General features: G+C 41.2%; 1 protein-coding gene across 5 annotated transcripts in view; it reads left to right on the top strand.

The window, feature by feature from the left end:
- The window catches only part of AFF4 (ALF transcription elongation factor 4), a gene marked incomplete at its 3' end in the record, with an annotated part of 73,134 nt that overhangs the window by 33,460 nt on the left and 19,287 nt on the right, over window positions 1-20,387 (top strand). For 4 of the 5 annotated variants that reach the window (XM_084637526.1, XM_084637527.1, XM_084637529.1 and 1 more), the window contains 9 exons: window positions 1,829-1,873; window positions 2,485-2,571; window positions 8,349-8,385; window positions 10,379-10,427; window positions 15,729-15,749; window positions 16,464-16,518; window positions 17,774-17,811; window positions 18,205-18,367; window positions 18,987-19,901. In XM_084637526.1, the coding sequence (XP_084493652.1) occupies window positions 1,829-1,873; window positions 2,485-2,571; window positions 8,349-8,385; window positions 10,379-10,427; window positions 15,729-15,749; window positions 16,464-16,518; window positions 17,774-17,811; window positions 18,205-18,367; window positions 18,987-19,901 (1,410 nt within the window). The remainder of the gene's footprint in view (window positions 1-1,828; window positions 1,874-2,484; window positions 2,572-8,348; window positions 8,386-10,378; window positions 10,428-15,728; window positions 15,750-16,463; window positions 16,519-17,773; window positions 17,812-18,204; window positions 18,368-18,986; window positions 19,902-20,387) is intronic. The other variant, XM_084637528.1, reaches the window with a different exon arrangement.

Raw genomic sequence — 20,387 nt, 5'->3', positions numbered from 1 at the left:
TTTCAGAGGTGCCTAAGGGAGTTGGGTGCCTAACTTCTATAGCAGGGGCAGGCAAACTTTTTTGCCCGAGGGCCACATCGGTGTGCAAAACTGTATGGAGGGATGGGTTGGGAAGGCTGTGCCTCCCCAAACAGCCTGGCCCCGACCCCTATCCAATCCCTCCCACTTTCCGCCCCCTGACTGCCCCTCTCAGAACTTCTGACCCATCCAACCCCTCGCTCCTTGTCCCCTGACTGCCCCCTCCCAGGACCCCCTGCCCCGGGACTCCCCCATCGAGCCCCCCTTCTGCTCCCTGTCCCCTGGCTGCCCCCCAGAACCCACTGCTCCTTATTAAACCTCCTTGCTCCCTTACCCTGCTGCTCAGAGTGGCAGGAGCTTGCTGCCCGCGCTGCCTGGCAGGAGCAGTAGGCCAGAGTACTGGCAGTGCGGTGGCATGGCTGCGGCAGATGGGGGACAGCGGGGGAGGGGCCGGGGGCTAGCCTCTCCGACTGGGAGCTCAAGGGCCCGGCAGGACGGTACTGCGGGCCATAGTTTGTCCACCTCTATGTTCTATGCGCGCCATTTAAAATCCCAGCGTATATGACTACCATTAACTTACTATAAAAATACAGGACTTCTCATTGGAAAGTGAAGCAACTTTGTAGTTTGTCAGTGGGAAGTCACACATTTTTCTTTTGTATTTTAAGGAGAATTTTGTTTATTTCCTTCTACATCCCCAATGTGCATGTCATGGTTTTTACATAATTGCATACCATATTGGAGCTTTTATGGTCTCCTGTTCTTTCTGATGAGTCATATGTAATGGATTTTACTCTTGGTTATGTTAGATTGTGGCATAAACCAAATTCTCTTTTGAACTGTAGTAATTTACCTACAGTTTTTTAAAAACAATTTAATAGGTTTCAGAATGTAAGCAATATTTTTTTTGTATAGGGCATATTTAACTTGTTTTAGTGGTTTAGCTACTCTTGGAGTGTTGAGTATAGGTTGCTTGCAACTGCACAGCCATATTGGGGATCAATACAGTTTAAAATTATTTTAATAAGATGCTATTGCATCTGCTCTTAGCTACTTGAATAGCAATAGCTGGGAGTCTTTTAGATATCCCAAATAAATGGCTAAATACAATATAGAAAAATATTGGCCATGGTTAAAAATCATGCATAAGGAAAGATATCTATGCCAAGTATTCACAAATGTGTGAGTAATTTATATTTTACACTAAGACAAGCAGTATTGCAGCTCTCTCCCCCTCTACATGTATTAGGACAGAGGTACAGGGAATTATTAAAGTACAAAAACTGTAAGTAGACCATATTATGCTCTAATTAATAATGCAGCTAATGAGAGAACAGATCTAAAGTCATGTTATTGGTTACCATTATGTTTTTTCAATCACTTGGGTTCACATAGTGGCCAGTGACTTACTTGCCTCATGAACTTATAGTTTAAAAAATAAATGAAGCCAAACTTTCAGATGTTTGTACGACACTGGCTTGTTAAAATCCTGGTAATATTTAAGGGAGGGATACAGGAAAGGGATTAGAATAACATGATTTTTATGATATCTCTGTGTATCATTGCTAAATGTGACTGCTTTGTGCTTTAGGAAATCTAGGATTTCTGCAATTTTGGAGATATCTGATCCTAAAACTATTGCTGGTTCTTTAGTTTAGCAGTGCTACTTCTCTCACTGATTCTGGATGAATATCATCAGGACTTGGGCCACAAACAAGTATAACTTTAAATTCTGTGTGTTAAGGGGTGGGGCGGAGGGAGAAGTCTTGAGGTATAAATGTAATAGTTAATCCTGAACTTTGATTTATAGGCATCAGCATCTGGTGACGTGACCTGTGTGGATGAAATTCTAAAAGTAAGTTGTCTATTCTTCCTGTTCTTGACTTTATTCATTAAATAAACAAACACTGCTAAAGGCGGAAAATGGAGTACTTGCCTGCGCACGAAAGAGAATCAGCAGTGTTCCAAGAACGCCACTTACATTACCTGACTTCCTAAAAATCATCAGTGAGAAAAGTACTTGGATTCCAGTTTCTGCTGCAACTGCTGTTGTGCCCTTCAGTTTCCTAGATCTTCTTACTAAGTATTGATACAAATTGATGTCCCTGTTTTAAACTTGCTGGTAAAGTTTTGGAAGAACAAAAAGCAGCTTATCAGTTCTATGTATTTTCTTTATTGAATGTATTTTAGTGTCCATTTTCATGGACAAACATTCTTTTTAAAGAATTTTCAGATTTCTCTGCAAAAGTGTGCATTATATAGGCAGAGAATGGAACTGCATACTCAAAATGCTGTCAAATGGATATAGTAAACCAAAAAAAACAAATTAGTCTCTAATATTAAATCTTAGGTTTTACATCTAATGGTTTAGGTAAAAATATTTCTCACAGAAGTGTGTATAGCTTTTTAAAGGTGACATTTGTTAACCTTAACATATAATGGCTTTGCTGTTTGGTTTGGTTACAGGAGATGACCCACTCTTGGCCTCCCCCTCTGACTGCTATTCATACACCATGCAAAACCGAACCTTCAAAATTTCCTTTTCCAACTAAGGTTAGTGAATGACAAACCTAACTTTATATTTATTTAGTAGTTAAATATTGAGTGACATTAAAAGGAGTTTCTCTAGTTTTAAAGATCAAGACTTGCACTGCAGGATTTTAAAGCTCTTGTTAAGTTCAACTGTGCATTGTCATTTGCGGTTTGTTTGAAATAGGTACTAACCATTTGTCTGAAAATGCATCTTGGCTTTGCAACAGTGCCCATGATAGCCCTGTAAAGAGCACAAATCTGTTTTTCCCCATCTGCATTCACTCAACTGCTGTACCTTCCTGAAAGGAACAAAATTGGGAAGTAGTATCTGGCTGCTGTGGCTTCAGTCCCATTGAGAACAATGGGAAATGACAGCCATTTTGAAACAGAGCAGTTTTTCATTGATTTTTCTGTAAATAATGCTATTTTCCATCAGCAGGGGCTGAAGAAGAAACTTTGTTACGAAGAGCTTTGTTGTCATGACCATTAATCTTAAAAGGTTCTTTTCAAAAAGTACTCATTGCAGCAGATCGGCTCAGTAGGGAAGGAAGGAAGGGAAAACTGGTGTGTGCGCACGCTCATGAGAATGTGGATAGGATCCAAGAGGGAGAAGGGAAACTGCGCAGTACACTCTGGTTGCTTTGTACTGGTCTGTAGTGGGGTATGTACTGGTAGATCTGGCCTTGAAAGTTTAAAAAAACCTTTTTTTAAATTGATAGTACGTATCTTCATATCATTGGAAATATCACACAGTAACATTCTCTTTTAGTATTTATGTATAACATTTTAAATTAAAAACAAAAGAAAATATAATTTCCAGATAAAAACTACATTAACTTGTCGTAAGGCTGAATACATGTCAGTAACTTAAAAGCATCTAGGGATCCTGTAATTATCTCCAAAGTCAAGCATCACAAATGCAGGGAATGTGAAGGTATGGTTAAGCTTATAAGAAATTTGGACATATAAAGTATGGAAATGCACAGTTAAGCACTTAAAAAAGCCAACTGAATAGAGTTAAGGTTGTTCTATCCCCTCCCCTCATGGTAACATTGACTCTAGAACTATAAATACTGATTTTTAAAGACATTAATGAATGTTTGTTAGCCCGGTGTCACTTTCCAGAACAAGGCATCACTAGAAGAAGACAGTGCAGCTCTTACATCCCTGTATCTTACATCTATCCCTCATTTCTTGTGTGTGATCAACAGTGAAAGAACATTGCAATATCATTCTGCTCCAGAGTTAACACACCCTTAAAATGGATTGGGGCAATCTGCTCTTCCCTTGGCACTGTTTCAGTATTTACAGGCTCAGCAAATGTTACTTCATAAATAACCTTTATAATGTTAACTGAATAATCTTCAAAGTCTTGAGGGCTAGACTTATTTTTTTGTAATGAAAGCTGAGATTTTGGAGCATTGCGGGCAGACTCCAGAAGAAAGTAAGAGCCCACTGAATGACCCAATTCGATCCCTGATAGAGAATAGTTGAGTTATAAGTATATTTCACTTGAAATTTATTTTTGTCAATTGTTTTTTATGTTCATCTATTTCATTCTTAACATCTTGTATCACTTGCTTTTTTTTGTGGGGAATGGCACTGTCTTCTTATGTAATCTCCAAGATTAATGTAGCTGCCTTGAGCTGTGGTGAAAATTACTAATATATTTCTCTAAAATGCTCTGGCCAGGTCTCATGACTACCAATGGACATCACCTCCACACCCCTGCTGTCAATACATACCCACAAACAGAGTCCAATCCTCCCTGTAGAGAACAGAATGGGGGACCTGCACAGGTCTCCCAAACCTAGGGCCAGCCCTGTACCTGTCTTTCTCCTTTGTACTGTATGTTCTTGTTTGCTGCTATCCAGTGAGCTGATAATTTACAAAGTATTCTACAACAATTCCTAGTTTTACTTCATGATGCAAATCCAGAAATGAGTCTCATCATTTCCTTATTTGTTCCCTTTTGGTACTTATATGATCTTGTCAGTGTAATGACAGATCTAAAAAGCTTGCACACATTTCATCCAAGCTTAATTTGCTGAGTAATACAAAATTGGCAACCCAGTAGTAATACACTAAGTTAAGTTTCATAATATTCAAAACTAGTATGTAATAACCCCAACATACTTGAAGAAATCTGTTTCTTTACAGAATGTTTTTTCTCTACCTTGCTAACATGTGCCTATTTGTTATTGTAGGGTTGTTTATTAATTGTTTGGCTTGTGGGCCTTTGACTTGACTTTCCTCCCAAGCATATATATTGAATCATTTGTATGGGGTGGGGGAAAGAAGCTATATTAGATTACTTGGCCTTGCTGACGTATAAGAACAAAAAGTCAGGTCACATTTTTGGACCTTTATCAACCTGGATTGTGTTTCTTAAACCAGCTTGCAAAAAATTCCATTTATGGCTTCTCCATGTCTTCTGACTTTTAGCCAACTTTTTTCATTCTATGACTATGCATCTTAGATGTGGAACTCTGTTAAATACTCTCTGCAGATCCAAAGTCTATAATTTCCTCTGCCATGTTGTACCCCCTGTCATTCTTGGCAGGAATATCTTTTAAGAATTCCAGCAAGTTAGTGATCCATGGGTTTGTTTAGCCTGAAACCATAATGGAATGCAGAAAAAAAAAAACAGAACAGCAGTTTACTTTAATCAAGCTGTACTGTCCTAAGAGGACTTGATCTCTTCAGAAACTGTACTTCCTTCACATTAATATGCTGCTAGGTTTCACAGCATTCTATTTGTGTGCTAACACTTGGAGTGTCTCGCATGCCAAACTACAAACTTAAGCACTTTTCTGTGGACTAATATGTCAACTTAGATTGTTAGGGGAAGGACTGTCTTTTTTTATGTGAATTGTGCCTAGAATGGTGGTCCCAGATTCCTGATTGGGCCTATTGGTATTACCTTAACATATTTTAATAATGGTAAAGCAGGTCCTAAGCCAGAACAAAGCTGCATGAAATTGGCTTCCTCACAGGATTACCGTGTAGATCTTTTTCGTAACAAATCTGGATAAAATTTTTGATGGAGCTTAGGACTCTAAATACTTAAGTCACTTTTGAAAATTGTACACTCTGTCATTTGGTTTGAGCCATGGTCTGAGGCCTGAGGTTACTGCTCCATCCTCAGGTAGATTTCCTGCAGATGACTGTCAGACTCCAAAGCCAGAATATTGGTATTATATATAAAATGTCTGTCTGTATGTGTGTGCATAGATAGACACGTACCACGCAAACATCTTAAAAGCCAAGGATTTTTTGTACAGGTGAAAGTTGCTCATTATGAGGTCTGAGACTGAAGTCTGCTCTCCACAAAGCAAATAGTACGGCAGCATTGTAAACTTCTGCCCTGGAGTACCTCAGATGTGACCTAGAGGAGGGATGGCTAAGGAAGGGAACCGGAGTTTTGTTTCCAAGTTTATTCGGTCACTGACCTCTGAGTATCAGCAATGGCATTGATTAGGGTTAATTGTGTTGCTGTTAAGTTAGTAATATGGAAAGTGGAATTGAGACCGTGGTCTCATTTCAAATAGAACCCAACGGCCATCAAATGGCAACCACTTTTAGTCACTGCTACCTGGACTAGAGCCAAGTTGGCAACTTACCTCAGTCCTGCATTACCATTCTGCCCATATTATATCCAGTCTTCCCTCTCTCTGCTTTTTATGTCTAAGTGCAGTTTGCTTCCTGCTTAAATCTCTTCATTGCCTGTCCTGACCAGTCTGTCTGCTGTTACTCCCATTAGATTAATATGGTCTCCTTCCTCTCCATTGTTTCTCAATTGTCCCTTCCTAAGTAGTCCCCTAGGGGAGATGATACTGCTGGAAATAACTTTGTAGCTGTAAGCTTGTGCTTTTGCTTGTCTGAGTTTCTTAAAGTGAAATGTGTTCAAAACCAAAATAGATTATTGGAAAATGGATTTAAAACCAAATATATCTTAATCAAAGTGCACCCCCAGGGTATGCTATGGTGTGACTTAAAAATATTTAAGTGACACAAATGGATAATTGCACAGACATTCTTTTATAGCATTCACAATGTGTACATTAGAAGAAACAGATGTAAACTGCTTTTTGTATGCCCACCCCAGGATGGTAGTTATCTACAAGTGTTATTGAAATTAGGCAGCGTAATAATTTTCCTACTATCCTGGCTTCCATTTTGAATGATAGCCTACCACTTTTGCCTGCTGGCTACTTTTGGCCATGGAGGCAAAAAGAAACCAAATAGCAGATAATCATTCTGACATTCAGTATGTCAGTGTGAAATATAAAAATCCGTCATTGCTTTAACCTTTTGCATGTTTCCAAAGTTTATCTGGTAGTTATCTGTTGAAGCTGGGAAGATGTCACAAGGCTTCATTTTGAGATAATTTAAATTTTTACTCTTTTCTTTGATTAAAGAAGCAATTTTTAAAATAGAACATATAAAACAAGCTATCTTTAGGAAGAGGGAAGTCTTTAGCAGAACACAGTGAGCTTTATATCCTGCAGTGAAGAACTCCCAAGAAATAAAACTCTCCTTTATGTATTGCTGCTTCAACAACTTACTCATCTACAATAAAAATTTGAGAAGTTTTTAAAGGTTTTTAAGAACATCTAAACATGTTGTGTAAAGCTCTTGTTTGCTCAAAATGTTTAGAGTACCATTTTGTACATACAGCACTTCAGTGAGCCAATTGCTAGGGAGATTGGTTTACAGGCTTATTATAGAAGTTACAACCCACTGTTGGTTGATTACTTGATTCTTCTTGGCAAACTAATGGAAGAGTATTTGAATTAAGTATACTAGATTCAATTTCCTAAGCAGTGCATTTCAAGTTGTCATGTATTTTCAGCTATTTCATATTTTTAGGGCCAAAGCTGGACTGCATTGAAACAAGGTTATGGTCAGAAAAGGTGACTATATAAATATGGCATTCTTATTCGGCAGTCTGCTCCCTGTACCTACTCAATCAGATCTGTTTATTTAAGGACTATAAAACAAGCTTTTGTTTTTTTTAAATTACATTTAGCAGGATTGACTTTGCACTACTGTGTGGGGGAGAGCTGGATTTTGTGGAATCTAATCAGCTTCTGGTGCCAGGGTCTCTACTGCTGATGTCCAAGCTAGAATGAACATGACTTGATTTTCAAGGCTAGATTTCCATAATTTGGGTATATAATTTACATAAGCAAATTAGTCTAAGGGCTTGTTGGGATCGAGGGGCAGTGATCAATCCAGCAGGGGTCAATTTATCATGTCTAGTCTAGACGCAATAAATAGAGTGCTCTCCCGTCAACTCCGGTACTCCTCCAGAGCGAGAGGCGTAGGCGGATTCGATGGGGGCGTATCAGCTGTCGACTCACCGTATTATTCACGTAGCTGAAGTTGTGTAACTTAGATCAATTTCCCCTCCCAGTCTGGACCAGGCCTAACTTGTGAGCACTGCTAAGATAATTGTACATAAATTAGGTGTTGAGTTGCATGGGTAACGGGGGGGACAGCACACACAGATGGGCTGGTGTAGAAGGGGAATAGGGGCAGGCCTAGTGAAGTAAGTCCCTGTTCTAAGACCATGTGCTTGGGTTTGGAATGTCTTTTGGGGTAGGTGCAGGGAATTTGATCCCAGAGGAACAATCCGGTACCCGTATTCCTTGCTTTTGCTTCACTCTTCTACTTAAGTCCTAATACACTGCAGTCTTTTAAATGTATAGGGGGCAGTATGACTCAGCCTTTACTTTCATCATTAGTTAACGCTCCCTTTTGAAGTAATCCTATGTAACTTTTTATTCCCTTAGGAGTCTCAACAGTCTACTTTTGGCACAGGAGAGCAGAGTGAGTATTTAAAGTAGTTTAATATATTTTAAAAAATATTTATATAAAATGTTTTCATGTTACGACTAATGTCCCAAATGCCCTTTGGGCTTCTTGGCTTTTTTTAAATCTAAATTTTCCAGAGAGGTGTCTCAGGTTAAACCCCCAAGTTAGCATTTCCATATTTTCTTCCAGTCTTACACTATAAAACAGATAATTGGCTTTCTTTTACAAGTCCTGTTATATGATCTGAAAGGTAATGATTAAACTGTATTGTGATTGCTGGCATCTAAAGGAAATACCTAGCTGTACCCAGTCATATTACTGTAATCCTCTGAAAGATGCTTTCTCTTTAGAGGTAATTGAAAATCATAGTGATAATTGTATGTGAAAACTCAAACCCCAGTTTCTGAAAGTCTGATATCCAGCAGACAAATTAATATGTGTAGTAGAATAAAGCATAAGGTTTTTTATATAGCTGGGGACAATAGCCACACTGTAGCTTCCCCTTGTTATGGCACTCCATGCTCACCTTATTGGGCATAATTCAAAACCGAAAATATAGTAATGTCAGGAGCTCTAGGGTATGATTATGCATATGCTCACTCTCCGCTACTACCAGAGCACTTTTCAGAATTTGAACAAAAGCAACAAAGCTCTCGTTGAAATATGTCTTTCCTTTTCCATGAGAATTACTCAAATGGATTATTTACAGGTAGTGCGTTTAGTGTGACTGAAACACAGCCCATACTCCTACACTTCCATCAAGCTTTACCCTTCATACCCCGAATAATTAATCAGATTAAGTAGTAAAAGCAGAGAGTGGCTTATTCTTGTATATTGACAAGCTGCTTACTCTGAACACACAATAAAGAGAGGAATTAAGGAAATAAATTCAAACACTTAATTAGAAAACCCATTGCTATGGTATATTGGCCTATCTATAAATGCTTCATATAGAAATACACTGTAAAATGGAGAGAAGCCAGCCTAATGAGAGGCTAGGAGTGATTCTCAACTCCTAAAAATTTCACTGAAAACCAAATTATGACCACTTCAGTTCTGACTCATGTTGTGGTGCCCTGGACAGCCTGCCAGAAGTCAGGAATTTAAAGTGACCTACCTTGATTGGTCAGAATGGTGGGAACTGGAGAGCTGAGTAGGGATGATGCACAAGCTAATGTTAACATGATGTATCGGCTGAGTAACTGCATGTCTCTGCATACAGAAAGCTCTACAGTTTTCCCAGATAGTATCTTTAACTGAGAGAGAAGGAAAACAAATTGTTCTTTCACAGCATTCAAAATAAATGAAACTTACTGCTGTCTTAAAAAAAAAAAAAATCACTTAAAATCTGGTCCAGTTTTGTATATTCAGGGTATGTGTACACAGCAAAGAAAAACCCATGTCTGGGCCATGCCTGCTGACTTGGGCTTGTGGGGTGTGGGCTGCAGAGCTGTTTTGTTGCTGTGTAGACTTCCAGGCTCAGGCTGGAGCCCAAGCTCTTGCAGGGTGGGAAACAGCCCTGCAGGCCCAAGTTGACTGAAGCGGGTTTTTCTTTGTTGTGTAGACATACCCTCACTGTTCTTGTTCATGCAGTTTTCTGCTGTGCTAGCCTTTCACCTCTGGATCTTCTAGTTCAAATCTAGGTAAGAGGATATTAATGAAATAATTCTATTAGTCCCAGTCTAATTCATGTATAACTACACCAAGCAAGTAGAACCGTTCAGCGTGATTGGCTCTGCTTAAGAGAACTGTAAAGCAGGCATAGAAAGGGTATATTGCATGTCAGGGTTGAGGTGCATTGATGGAACTCTGTGGGAAGTTTGCATAACATCTGCTTGCATCGTATCTGGCTTACACCAGTTGTGTTAGTACCTCCATTCCTCAAGCGCTAAATTCACTCAACCCTTCTTGCCTTCAGATTAATCTAGGATTTTTATTTCTTTTAACTTTGAAGTGTCTTATTTTGCTGCTCATTTTTAAGGAGTGTACTTCTCTATTTTTTTTCCAGAAAGATTCAATCCCTCATCAAAAACGTCCAATGGTCATCAATCGAAATCGTAAGTTACTCTTATGAAAGGATTAGAACATCCTCTTCAGTGTTTTCCAAACTACTATTTCTGAAGTGTTTTTGAAGGATTTTGGCCCATTAAGATGAAAATAGCCATTTCTCCACACTTATCCCCTCCCTGGATCTGGGAGACTGGTGTGCCACCTTCAACTTGAAGGATGCAGTCTTTCAAGGACACAGACGCTTCCTCCGGTTTATCACCACTACCAGTTTGAGGTCCTCCCATTTGGCCTGGCGACAGCACCGAGCGTGTTTACCAAGTGCACGTCCGTGGTAGTGTCTGTCTTCAGGCGCCAGATCTATCCGGACCTCGATGACTCGCTCCTCAAGGGCAGTTCTGGGTCTCAAGTCCAAAGGGATGTCATGGTGCTTCAAGCCACGTGCTGCTCTCTGGGCCTTCTGATAAATGACAAAAAGTTGATGTTTGTGCCAATGCAGAGGATAGTTCATTGGAGCGGTCCTCGACTTGACCTACACCAGGGCATTCCTGCTGTGGGACAGGGTTCCACATGCTGATGAACCTCATCACGAGTTCCCTCTGACTACAGCCAGGGTCTGTCTGTACCTGCTGGACCACAAGGCAGCGTGCACTTACGTGGTCCGCTATGCCTGGCCCCTGCAACAATGGCTGGGGACAGTCTATTTCCAGTCCCGAGACCCCCTGGAAAAGATGGTTACGATTCCCCAGGCGATACTTCCTTCGCTGCGATGGTGGACCGACCACAGGACAGTCCTGGAAGGGGTTCCGTTTGACACCCCCCCCTTACTCCATCGAGTTGGTGTTGGATGCCTCAGACCTTGGCTGGGGTGTGTATCTCTGCGACCTCCAGGCACGGGATGTGGTCCCCAGAGGAGGTGAAGTTGCACAGAAAGATCAGAGTTCCAAGCAGTCCGGCTGGCGTACGGAGTCTTCCTGCCCCACCTGTCAGGCAAAGCATACGAGTCCTGATGGACAATACAGCCTCAATGTTCTACATCAACAGGCAGGGGGGAGCATGCTCGTTGGCTCTCTGTCAAGAGGCACTCCATCGATGGGAATTCTACATCAGCCACAAGATCCACCTGGAAGCTTGTCACCTTCCCAGCATCAAGAATACACTGGCGGGCCACCTCAGCAGGGACTTCTCTCACCACGAGTGGTCACTCCATCTAGAGGTGTAGCCTGTATGATCTTCCAAAGGTGGGAAACTCTCCAGGTGGACCTGTTCGCAACCAGACAGAACAGGAAGTTCCACCAGTTTTGTTCTCGGCAAGGTCTGAGCAAAGGCTCCCTCTCTGCCTTTCTCCTGTTGTGGTCAGGGAGCCTGTTGTACACATACTCTCCGATTCCACTCATCAGCAAGGTCCTGGCAAAGATCAAGAGACAACGCGCAAGTTGTTGTGATTGCTGTGGCGTGGCCTTGCCAGCATTGGTTCGGAACGTTTATGAGCCTGACAGCAGGCCCTCCCTGGCCCCTGCCCAACCAACCGGATCTGCTGTCACAGGATCATGGTTGGCTCCCACACCCCCAACCTTGAGTCTGTCCATCTCTCAGCGTGGATGCTGTGTGGCTGAACCTGGAGGAGCGGACCTGTTTGGAAGGAGTCCAACAGGTCCTCCTGGAAAGTAGGAAGCTCTCAACTAGACTGACTGACTTGCTAAGTGGATGAGGTTTTCCCACTGGGCATCCTTCCTTTGCGTTCCTCCATACAGGCTGACCTGGACTACCTGCTCCATTTGAGGAACCAGGGCCTGGTGCACTCTTCCATTAGAGTGCATCTTGCAGTCATCTCTGTCTGTCCTTGAATCAGGGGGTGAAAAGCAGTGTTTTCCCATGACATGGTCAGATTCTCGAGAGGGCTCGAGAGACTCTTCCCTCAGGTATGGGCTCCTGTCCCTCAGTCGGATCTTAACTTGGTCCTCTCTAGGCTCACTGGCCCACCCTTTGATCTGCTGGGTTCTTGCTCCTTTTCCCACCTGTCATGGAAGGTCGTGTTCCTGGTGGTGGTGATGTCCGCGAGACAGGTCTCTGAAATTAAAGCCTTGACCGTGTGTGGTGGTTCTGAGGTCTTCTACAAAGACAAGGTTCAGTTGTGGCCCTACCCGGCCTTCCTGCTGAAGGTGGTATAAACCTTCCATATGAACCAGGACGACATCCTCCTGGTGTTCTGTCCCAAACCACACAGGACCAGTGAAGAGAAGTGTCTTCACCTGCTGGATGTCCAAAGGGCCTTGGCTTTTTACTTAGAACGTGTCAAGCCTTTCCATAAATCAACTCAGCTCTTCATCACTGTGGCAGACAGGATGAAAGACCTTCCGGTGTCCTTGCAGAGGATTTCCAATCGGATCACCTCGTGCATAAGGACCTGTTATGCCCTTGGGGGGGGGTTCCGCCACCGATTGTTAGAGCCCGCTTGACGAGAGCACAGGCATTTTTGGTGGCTTTCCTGACGCACGTCCCTATCCAAGACCTCTGTAGATCTGCAATGTGGTCATCTGTTCACACGTTCACGGCTCATTATGCCATCATGGAACAGGCCAGGGACGACACTGGGTTCGGCAGAGCTGTGTTGCAATCTACACGTCCGTGAACTCCGACCCGCCTCTGGTGGTACTGCTTTAGAGTCACCTAATATGGAATGGACATGAACAAGCACTCGAAGAAGAGAAGACCCGTTACCTTTTCCGTAACTGGTGTTCTTTGAGATGTGTTGCTCATGTCCATTTCACAACCTGCCCTCCTTCCCCACTGTTGGAGTTTCTGGCAAGAAGGAACTGAGGGTGGGGGAACCGGTGGTGCCCCTTATACCGTGCTATGTGGGCACCACTCCAGAGGGTGCCAGAGCTGGTATCCGTAGGGGACCGGCAAGGGAAAAATTTCAAGTACCGGTGCATGTGGTGAGCACACGCACCTAATATGGAATGGACATGAGCAACACATCTCGAAGAGCACCAGTTATAGAAAAGGTAACTGTCTTTTCTTATGTAGAATCTTAATTCTTGTTGATTACCAGAAAATGGCTACCAAGCCCATGTGAAAAGGACACTTTCCAAGATGGTAGACATAAAATTTGAGACTAACTGCTGCTTCACAAGGGCACATGTGTGAACGTTGCTTTTCCCCGCTTTCCTTTTTTGTTGTTGTATGCTAGCAGGATACTTATATAATATTTCTATTCTTGGGGTTGCTTGATGTTTCAGTACTTCGACAAGAATGAGGAGGGCAGGTAGGGTAGAGGGACCTTTTAAAATAAATGTTCATGGTTACAGAGAAATCCAGTTACCTGGGTTGTAAAGTTATGATCTACTTTCAGCTGCTGACAGTTACAAAGATGGTTTGGGGAGCTCTGATGTTCTGTAGTCAGAGGATACAGTGTGGAATATGCTTAAAGAAGCTTAAATTGGGGGCCCTTTCTTCTGCTTGAATACCAAACATTTATCATACAGATGTTGATACAAATGTGGTAAACTACATCACCGTACATACATACCGAACATTACACTTCATCTGTCTGCTACACAACCATAAAAAAAAAAATCAGTGTAAACTAGAAGCTTTTTGATTAGTGGTTTTTTTTTCTTAAATTTTTGGTGACTTTATTCTTTATAATGAGTAAGTTGGGTGAAAATTTGACACCTGGTGCTCAAAGGTTAATTGTTTCTAGAAAATGCAAATATGTACACCAAAGTAAGTTAAGTGGCTGTCTGTATGTTACTCTTGGGGGCATTCTGTGCCAAAGAATTAAAAATTCTGTGCACAATATTTTAAAATTTTGCAAAATTCTGAAAATTATATTTGTCAAAATAACACTACATAATCACTCCAGTTTCATTTATTTTGGTAATTTATTTCAAAATACCCTGTCAGCAAGTATGCCTGTAACAATACTCTCTCCCCCCCCCCCCCCCCCCCCCCCCCCGAGTAGAGTTAAAGAAATCCCTATGACAACCCAGTTCCTGTTTCTCTGACCCCTTCCTCTCTGAACCAAGCCACAGGGGCCCCCCAGCCAATACATATGAATCCCCTGTTCCCCCAGAGCCAGATAGCTGCACACCCTCTTTTACGCACCCCCACTCCTCCCCCCAGCCTAGGGATCCAGAGGGGAAAAACAGACTGATGCTTGGTCCCAGGTTTCCACAGTTTCCTGCGCACTGCCCTCTCCTTCCCTCAGGGCTAGCTGGGAACTGCAGCTGCCAGGAACCCTCTAGCTTCCAACTCCCCAGCAGTGTCTTCTGTGTGTGGGCTGGGCTCTGCTGGGTTCAGCAGCCCCTAGTGGCAGCTAGCAGCACTGCAGCCCATTTCTGTGGGGCAAAGGAAATTCTGCATGCACAACGTTACTTTCTGCGAAATTCTGTATTGCGCAGTGGTGGTGAATTCCTCCAGGAGTAATATATGTAATTAAAGTGCGTTTATGTCCAGAAACGTTAGGTTTTTTAAAAAAATTGTGGGGTTCTGTAGGATTCTATTACTGTGACAGCCATGTCAAATTTGATCAGTTTACAAATATGCCTTTATCTACCAGTCCTGCAAAGCTGAGCTCTTAGAGTTGACCTGGACTTGTTGCTTATGCATTCTCTCCAATAAATAACATTCTGCAAAACAAGTTTTGCCCTCAGTTATACCAGTTCAGTTTCAAAGTCTTCAATTAGCAGTTGTTTTACTGTGTAAGCAGAAATAGAACCCAGTTCTTTCTCCCTTGCCTGTCCAGGCTTCACAGTGCTAACAGGAGTAGAAAAGCAGTAACTCTCTACCCCTCTGAAAAACCTGCTGTTGTCTCTGTGACTAGATATGACTTCGAACACAGCCTCTTTACACAGTTGCTTTTAAAAAAGATGCTTACCCGCATTAAGTGTAAGAGATAATAACAGAAGGATTACACCCTTAATTTTTCCTTTGCTCTTTTGTCATAGTAGTATTTCAACAATGCTATACTTATGGTTGGGGCTGGTATTTTTGGTGGATGCAAAAATTACCTGTGGGGGAATTGGAGCAATTTCTGCAACTGGGGACTCTGAGGAGATCTGTGGACAATTGCTGGAAACCCCCATTAGATTCAGGTGTGGGTGAGAGCTTGAGAGTTTATTGCAATGAATTTATACTGCCTTAAATAAAATGATAGGGCAAGATTGCACTTTGTGTAGTCAGTAAACTTGTTCCTTTAGGGAGACAAACATTAAATGACCTTTTTTGGGGGAAAAGATATGTTGGGGAGTAGACCCAAGATGTTAGGAATTTCATTAAAACAGCCATACTGCGAAAGTATCTGCATGGGAAACTTATTTTTTAACTTTCTCATTTTCTTCCTCCAGATGTGAATCAAACCAAACAGAGTAAGATACTGTTTTTATATACACTAAAGCCTTTAATAGCAAAAATAAAACAAAAGATGATAAAAACCCTAATGAATGTATTCTCAAAAAGAAAAGAAGTACTTGTGGCACCTTAGAGACTAACAAATTTATTTGAGCATGAGCTTTCGTGAGCTACAGCTCACTTCATCGGATGCATCTGATGAAGTAGGATGCATCTTATGCTCAAATTTGTTAGTCTCTAAGGTGCCACAAATACTCCTTTTCTTTTTGCGAATACAGACTTAACACGGCTGCTACTCTGAAACCTAATTAATGTACGTCTTTCCAGTATTCAGACATTATGCTAGGATTGTGAAATAGATTTAAATATGTATATTGAAACAGCTTTTGTGACAGCAGTGAAATAAAATGTCAGAATTCTAAGTGTCACTCTCTAGCCTCCTTAATTCTATTTAAACAATACTCTTAATCATTTGCATGCAAGAAGGAAATCGTATAAGTGGTCACTTCTCCTTTCACACTAAAACGTGACACGCAATATTTTTGTATAAAGGATTCTTATACTTAAGCATTGAACATTTTAGTATTGAGTTCTGTGTGCTCCCACATGCAATGAACTCTGTAAACAAAGGAAAATTCCTAGTAACATTTTAGATCAGTTTATAGCCTAACACCACTTTGGAATTAATTTCTAGAGTATATGAAAAATTTATTCCTCTTTCTTTCATTCAGTATGTTGAAAGATGACTTAAAACTCAGCAGCAGTGAAGACAGTGATGGTGAACAGGTATGTACCATAAGTATTAAAGTTTTAGAAAAGTTCAGCAGACACAACTGAAGTGTTCAATACTAAGTTTCTTTTTTAAAAACCTGCAGTGCTTGGCTGGTTGTAAATTGAACACTTGTCAGTAAGCATTAATTAAAAAGCAAGATTTTTCAAAGTAACTGTGTAGCAGTACAGTAGAACTACTTTTTGGAATATATAATCACTGTTTGTTTGAGTCCTTGCTTCCAGTTTTGCCTTTAGACTTCCAAATCTCACTGTGTAGCAATTTCATATTGCCTTTTCACCAACATAAAATGGAACAGAATGTACTCAAGAAGTATAAACTCTTAGTGACAAGGAGACATTTTCAGGATTGATTTTTTTCCCCTCACATGTGGTGGCCTGCCATTTAAGGACATAGCACATCTTCAAAATAATACGTGGCATAAATTTTTCCACACACCAGTAACTTCAGGATTGGGATTGGTTGTCTAATGTATGTGAACACTCCCACCAAATTTCCTTTTTCTGTTACTACTTCTACAGTAGCATCTTCACTCTAGTTGGGAAACTGGATTCTCCCTTAGTGGATATTAACTCTCTGTAATACAAATTGTCCTATCTTTGGCACTGATCTTATATAATTTTAAAAATAGCCCTTTCGGGAACTTAGATGGCATGGTTGTCTGCACTGCCATTTAGTATCCCAGGGTCATTTTCTGTTTTAGTTTCCAATCCCAGTCTTGTTTTTTTTTTTTTTGTTTTTTTTTTTAAAATCAGGATAATGCTGTTGAGGGATTTTGCACAATCGCTAGGAGCACGGAAATAGGGCCTTTCGTTGCTTAACATCAACCACTTTGGGCTATTGAGGAATAACCCTGATAGACCCAAGTTGTGACCAGTCGTCACACACAAAGATGAATAACACAGGGCAATGAGTAGGGAGGAATTGGAACTCTTAAAACCATAGTAGGCTGTATAGGACTCTGGGGAGATAATAGTTCATTGACTTTGCTACTTGTTTGCTGTGTGAACTTGGCCAAATAATTTAATCTGTCTGTTTCCCTCTCTGAGGATAATATGCAATTTTGTAAACTACTCCAGTGTGTTCAGATGAGAGGTGCTATATGTGCTAAGTGTGTGTGGTGTTGGTGATGAGGAAGGAGCATTAGAGCTCTATTTTTGTTTTTGTCTCCATGCAGTACACAATACATAATGTAATTTATGGAAGCTTCTTCCTCACCCTGGTTTTATTATTTTTTTTTTTTAATTACAGGATTCTGATAAGATAGTGCCAAGGAGTACACCTGGAAGGTAAGCATTTATAGTTGATTTTTAGCAGTTCACAGCAAATGACATAACGACACTTGAGCAGATGAGTTTTCCTAATTTGATCTGACTGCTCTAAAAATCCATGTCTGACACTGTAGACATCTGGCTTGTGCTAACCCAAGAAGTGATTAGAACTTGATAATTGGTTAAACAGCTTTTCTCCTCCAACATGTAGATACTTAACAGCTTGAAAAATAAAGCCACAATTGTTTAGATAAGTAATTTTCCAGTCTATTTGCTGTACTCAATTATGTAGAATTTTCTGCTGGATAATTAAGACGTCAAAACCTTAATTTTTCTGTTGCAAAAAAGAATTATGTGAAACTTGCGTGTATTACATAGTCTTGATTATTTTACTTTTTTGTCTTTCCCCAGTAATTCTGAACCTTCACAGCATAATAGTGAAGGAGCAGATAATTCCAGGGATGACTCAAGCAGCCATAGTGGATCTGAAAGCAGTTCTGGATCTGACTCTGAAAGTGAAAGTAGTTCCAGTGACAGTGAGGCTAATGAGCCATCCCAGAGTGCATCTCCAGAGGTAGGCTTTGATATCTGGTTTGAGTTATAATCCATCTACAATAATCTTCGCATCAATCTTGACTGTTAAGAACAGAGCGATAGTTTGAGAAGATGCTAAATAAAGCATAAAATTGACAAACCTTTTTGAATGATTTTCAGCAGCAGTTTATCAGATTCTTTAAATGAACTGTTTAAAAAAACAAACACATTTAGCACTTGGCTTTGACATGTACTTCGTGCCACTTGGCTCTGAAAGCTTGGGAGTCAGACATGCTTATACAGTAATACTACAACAATGAAAAAAGTAGCTTAAAGCATGTTATGCACTAACTTCCATTTAGTCATTGATGTAACTGTGATATGGCACAACGTTTTGGGTCACACCATGATGCTGTGCTTGGGCCAAAAGCATCCGCTGTAGCGCCTCTCATCCTCTGCCAGCAATTATTTGTCAAGGCTCTGTGAAGGCATAAGATGTGTGGCTTCCACACTGTATTCCAACACATCATACTTTGTTCATTAGCACAGTCTGCTTTCTGCATAGCTGTTACCTTGGTGTACAACACAATATTGAAGCCTTTGGAGTGAAATGGGGCAAGAAAATATATAGTGTTTAATACTCCTCCCTCTTTTTTTAGCCTGAGCCACCTCCAACAAACAAATGGCAACTAGACAACTGGTTGAACAAAGTGAATCCGCATAAAGTGTCACCAGCTTCTTCTGTGGAAAGTAATATCCCATCTTCACAAGGCTACAAAAAAGATGGCCGAGATCAGAGCTCCGGGAATGGGTATACGGATCAAAGTGTGTCTAAGGAATCCATTTCCTCCACTCCTGTGCGAGATTCCAAAACCACCCAAAAAGGATCGGAGAGCAGTCGTGGCAGGCAGAAGTCACCTGCACAGAGTGATAGCACAATACAGAGGAGGACTGTTGGTAAAAAGCAGCCCAAGAAGGCAGAGAAGGCAGCTATTGAAGAGCCCAGAGGAGGGCTTAAAATAGAAAGCGAAACCCCAGTAGACATGGTAACAAATATGCCCTCAAACAGGCATAAGGCAGCCACAAAGGGCTCTAGAAAACCCAACATAAAGAAGGAGCCCAAATCTTCTCCTCGGCCTACAGCAGAGAAAAAGAAATATAAGGCTTCAAGCAAACCTTCCCAGAAATCCAGGGAATTCATAGAAACAGATACCTCATCCTCTGATTCTGATGAAAACGAGAGCCTGCCTCCTTCATCACAAACTCCCAAATACTCTGAGAGCAATAGGACTCCTGTTAAATCTTCCATGGAGGAGGATGACAGCTTTTTTCGGCAAAGAATGTTCTCTCCTATGGAAGAGAAGGAACTTCTTTCACCACTCAGTGATCCAGATGAACGATACCCACTTATTGTGAAGATCGACCTGAGCCTCTTATCAAGAATACCAGGGAAGCCTTACAAGGACACAGACCCACCCAAAGTGGAGAAGAAAAATGTACCAGAGAAGCATACAAGAGAGTCCCAAAAACCAGTCTCAGACAAAAATTCCACCAAGGGCAAAAGGAAGCATAAGGTAAGTGATCAATTGAAAACTTATCTAGTCTCCATCTCTTGATGGCTAACTACTGAGGCGAGATGGATAGCTCAGTGGCAAGGGAATCTGTCTGGCTTCTGGGTTCCTGGGACTTTCAGGGTGGGTGGGGGAGAACTGGAGTTTGTGTGAGAGCTGGTTGGCATTGTAACTCTCATTGCTCACAATGAAATTTATGCTGGGAAATTCAGACTCTTGTGGAATTGTTGGGTAAGTAGCCTTTTCTTATTGCCACCAGCACTGGCACTAATGTTTCAATCATCCGATTGTCAAAAACTCTATTATGCTGACCTTTGCCTGGTAATGTTTTCAATTATTAGGAAAATGCAGGGATCCTTGATAGGAGAGTGGACTGAATGATTTATTGGGTTTTCATCCATGTGTGATTCCTGCAATTCTGTGAAATCATCCATGGCCTTGGGGACTGAGAAGCCCTGATTTGGAGCCATAAGGGAATGTCTACACTGC

Source organism: Lepidochelys olivacea, assembly GCF_965140295.1.
Source record: "Lepidochelys olivacea isolate rLepOli2 genome assembly, chromosome: 8".
Classification (NCBI taxonomy): domain Eukaryota; kingdom Metazoa; phylum Chordata; order Testudines; family Cheloniidae; genus Lepidochelys; species Lepidochelys olivacea.
Note: the sequence above shows the minus strand (reverse complement) of the source record. Positions and strands in the feature narration are given on the sequence as shown.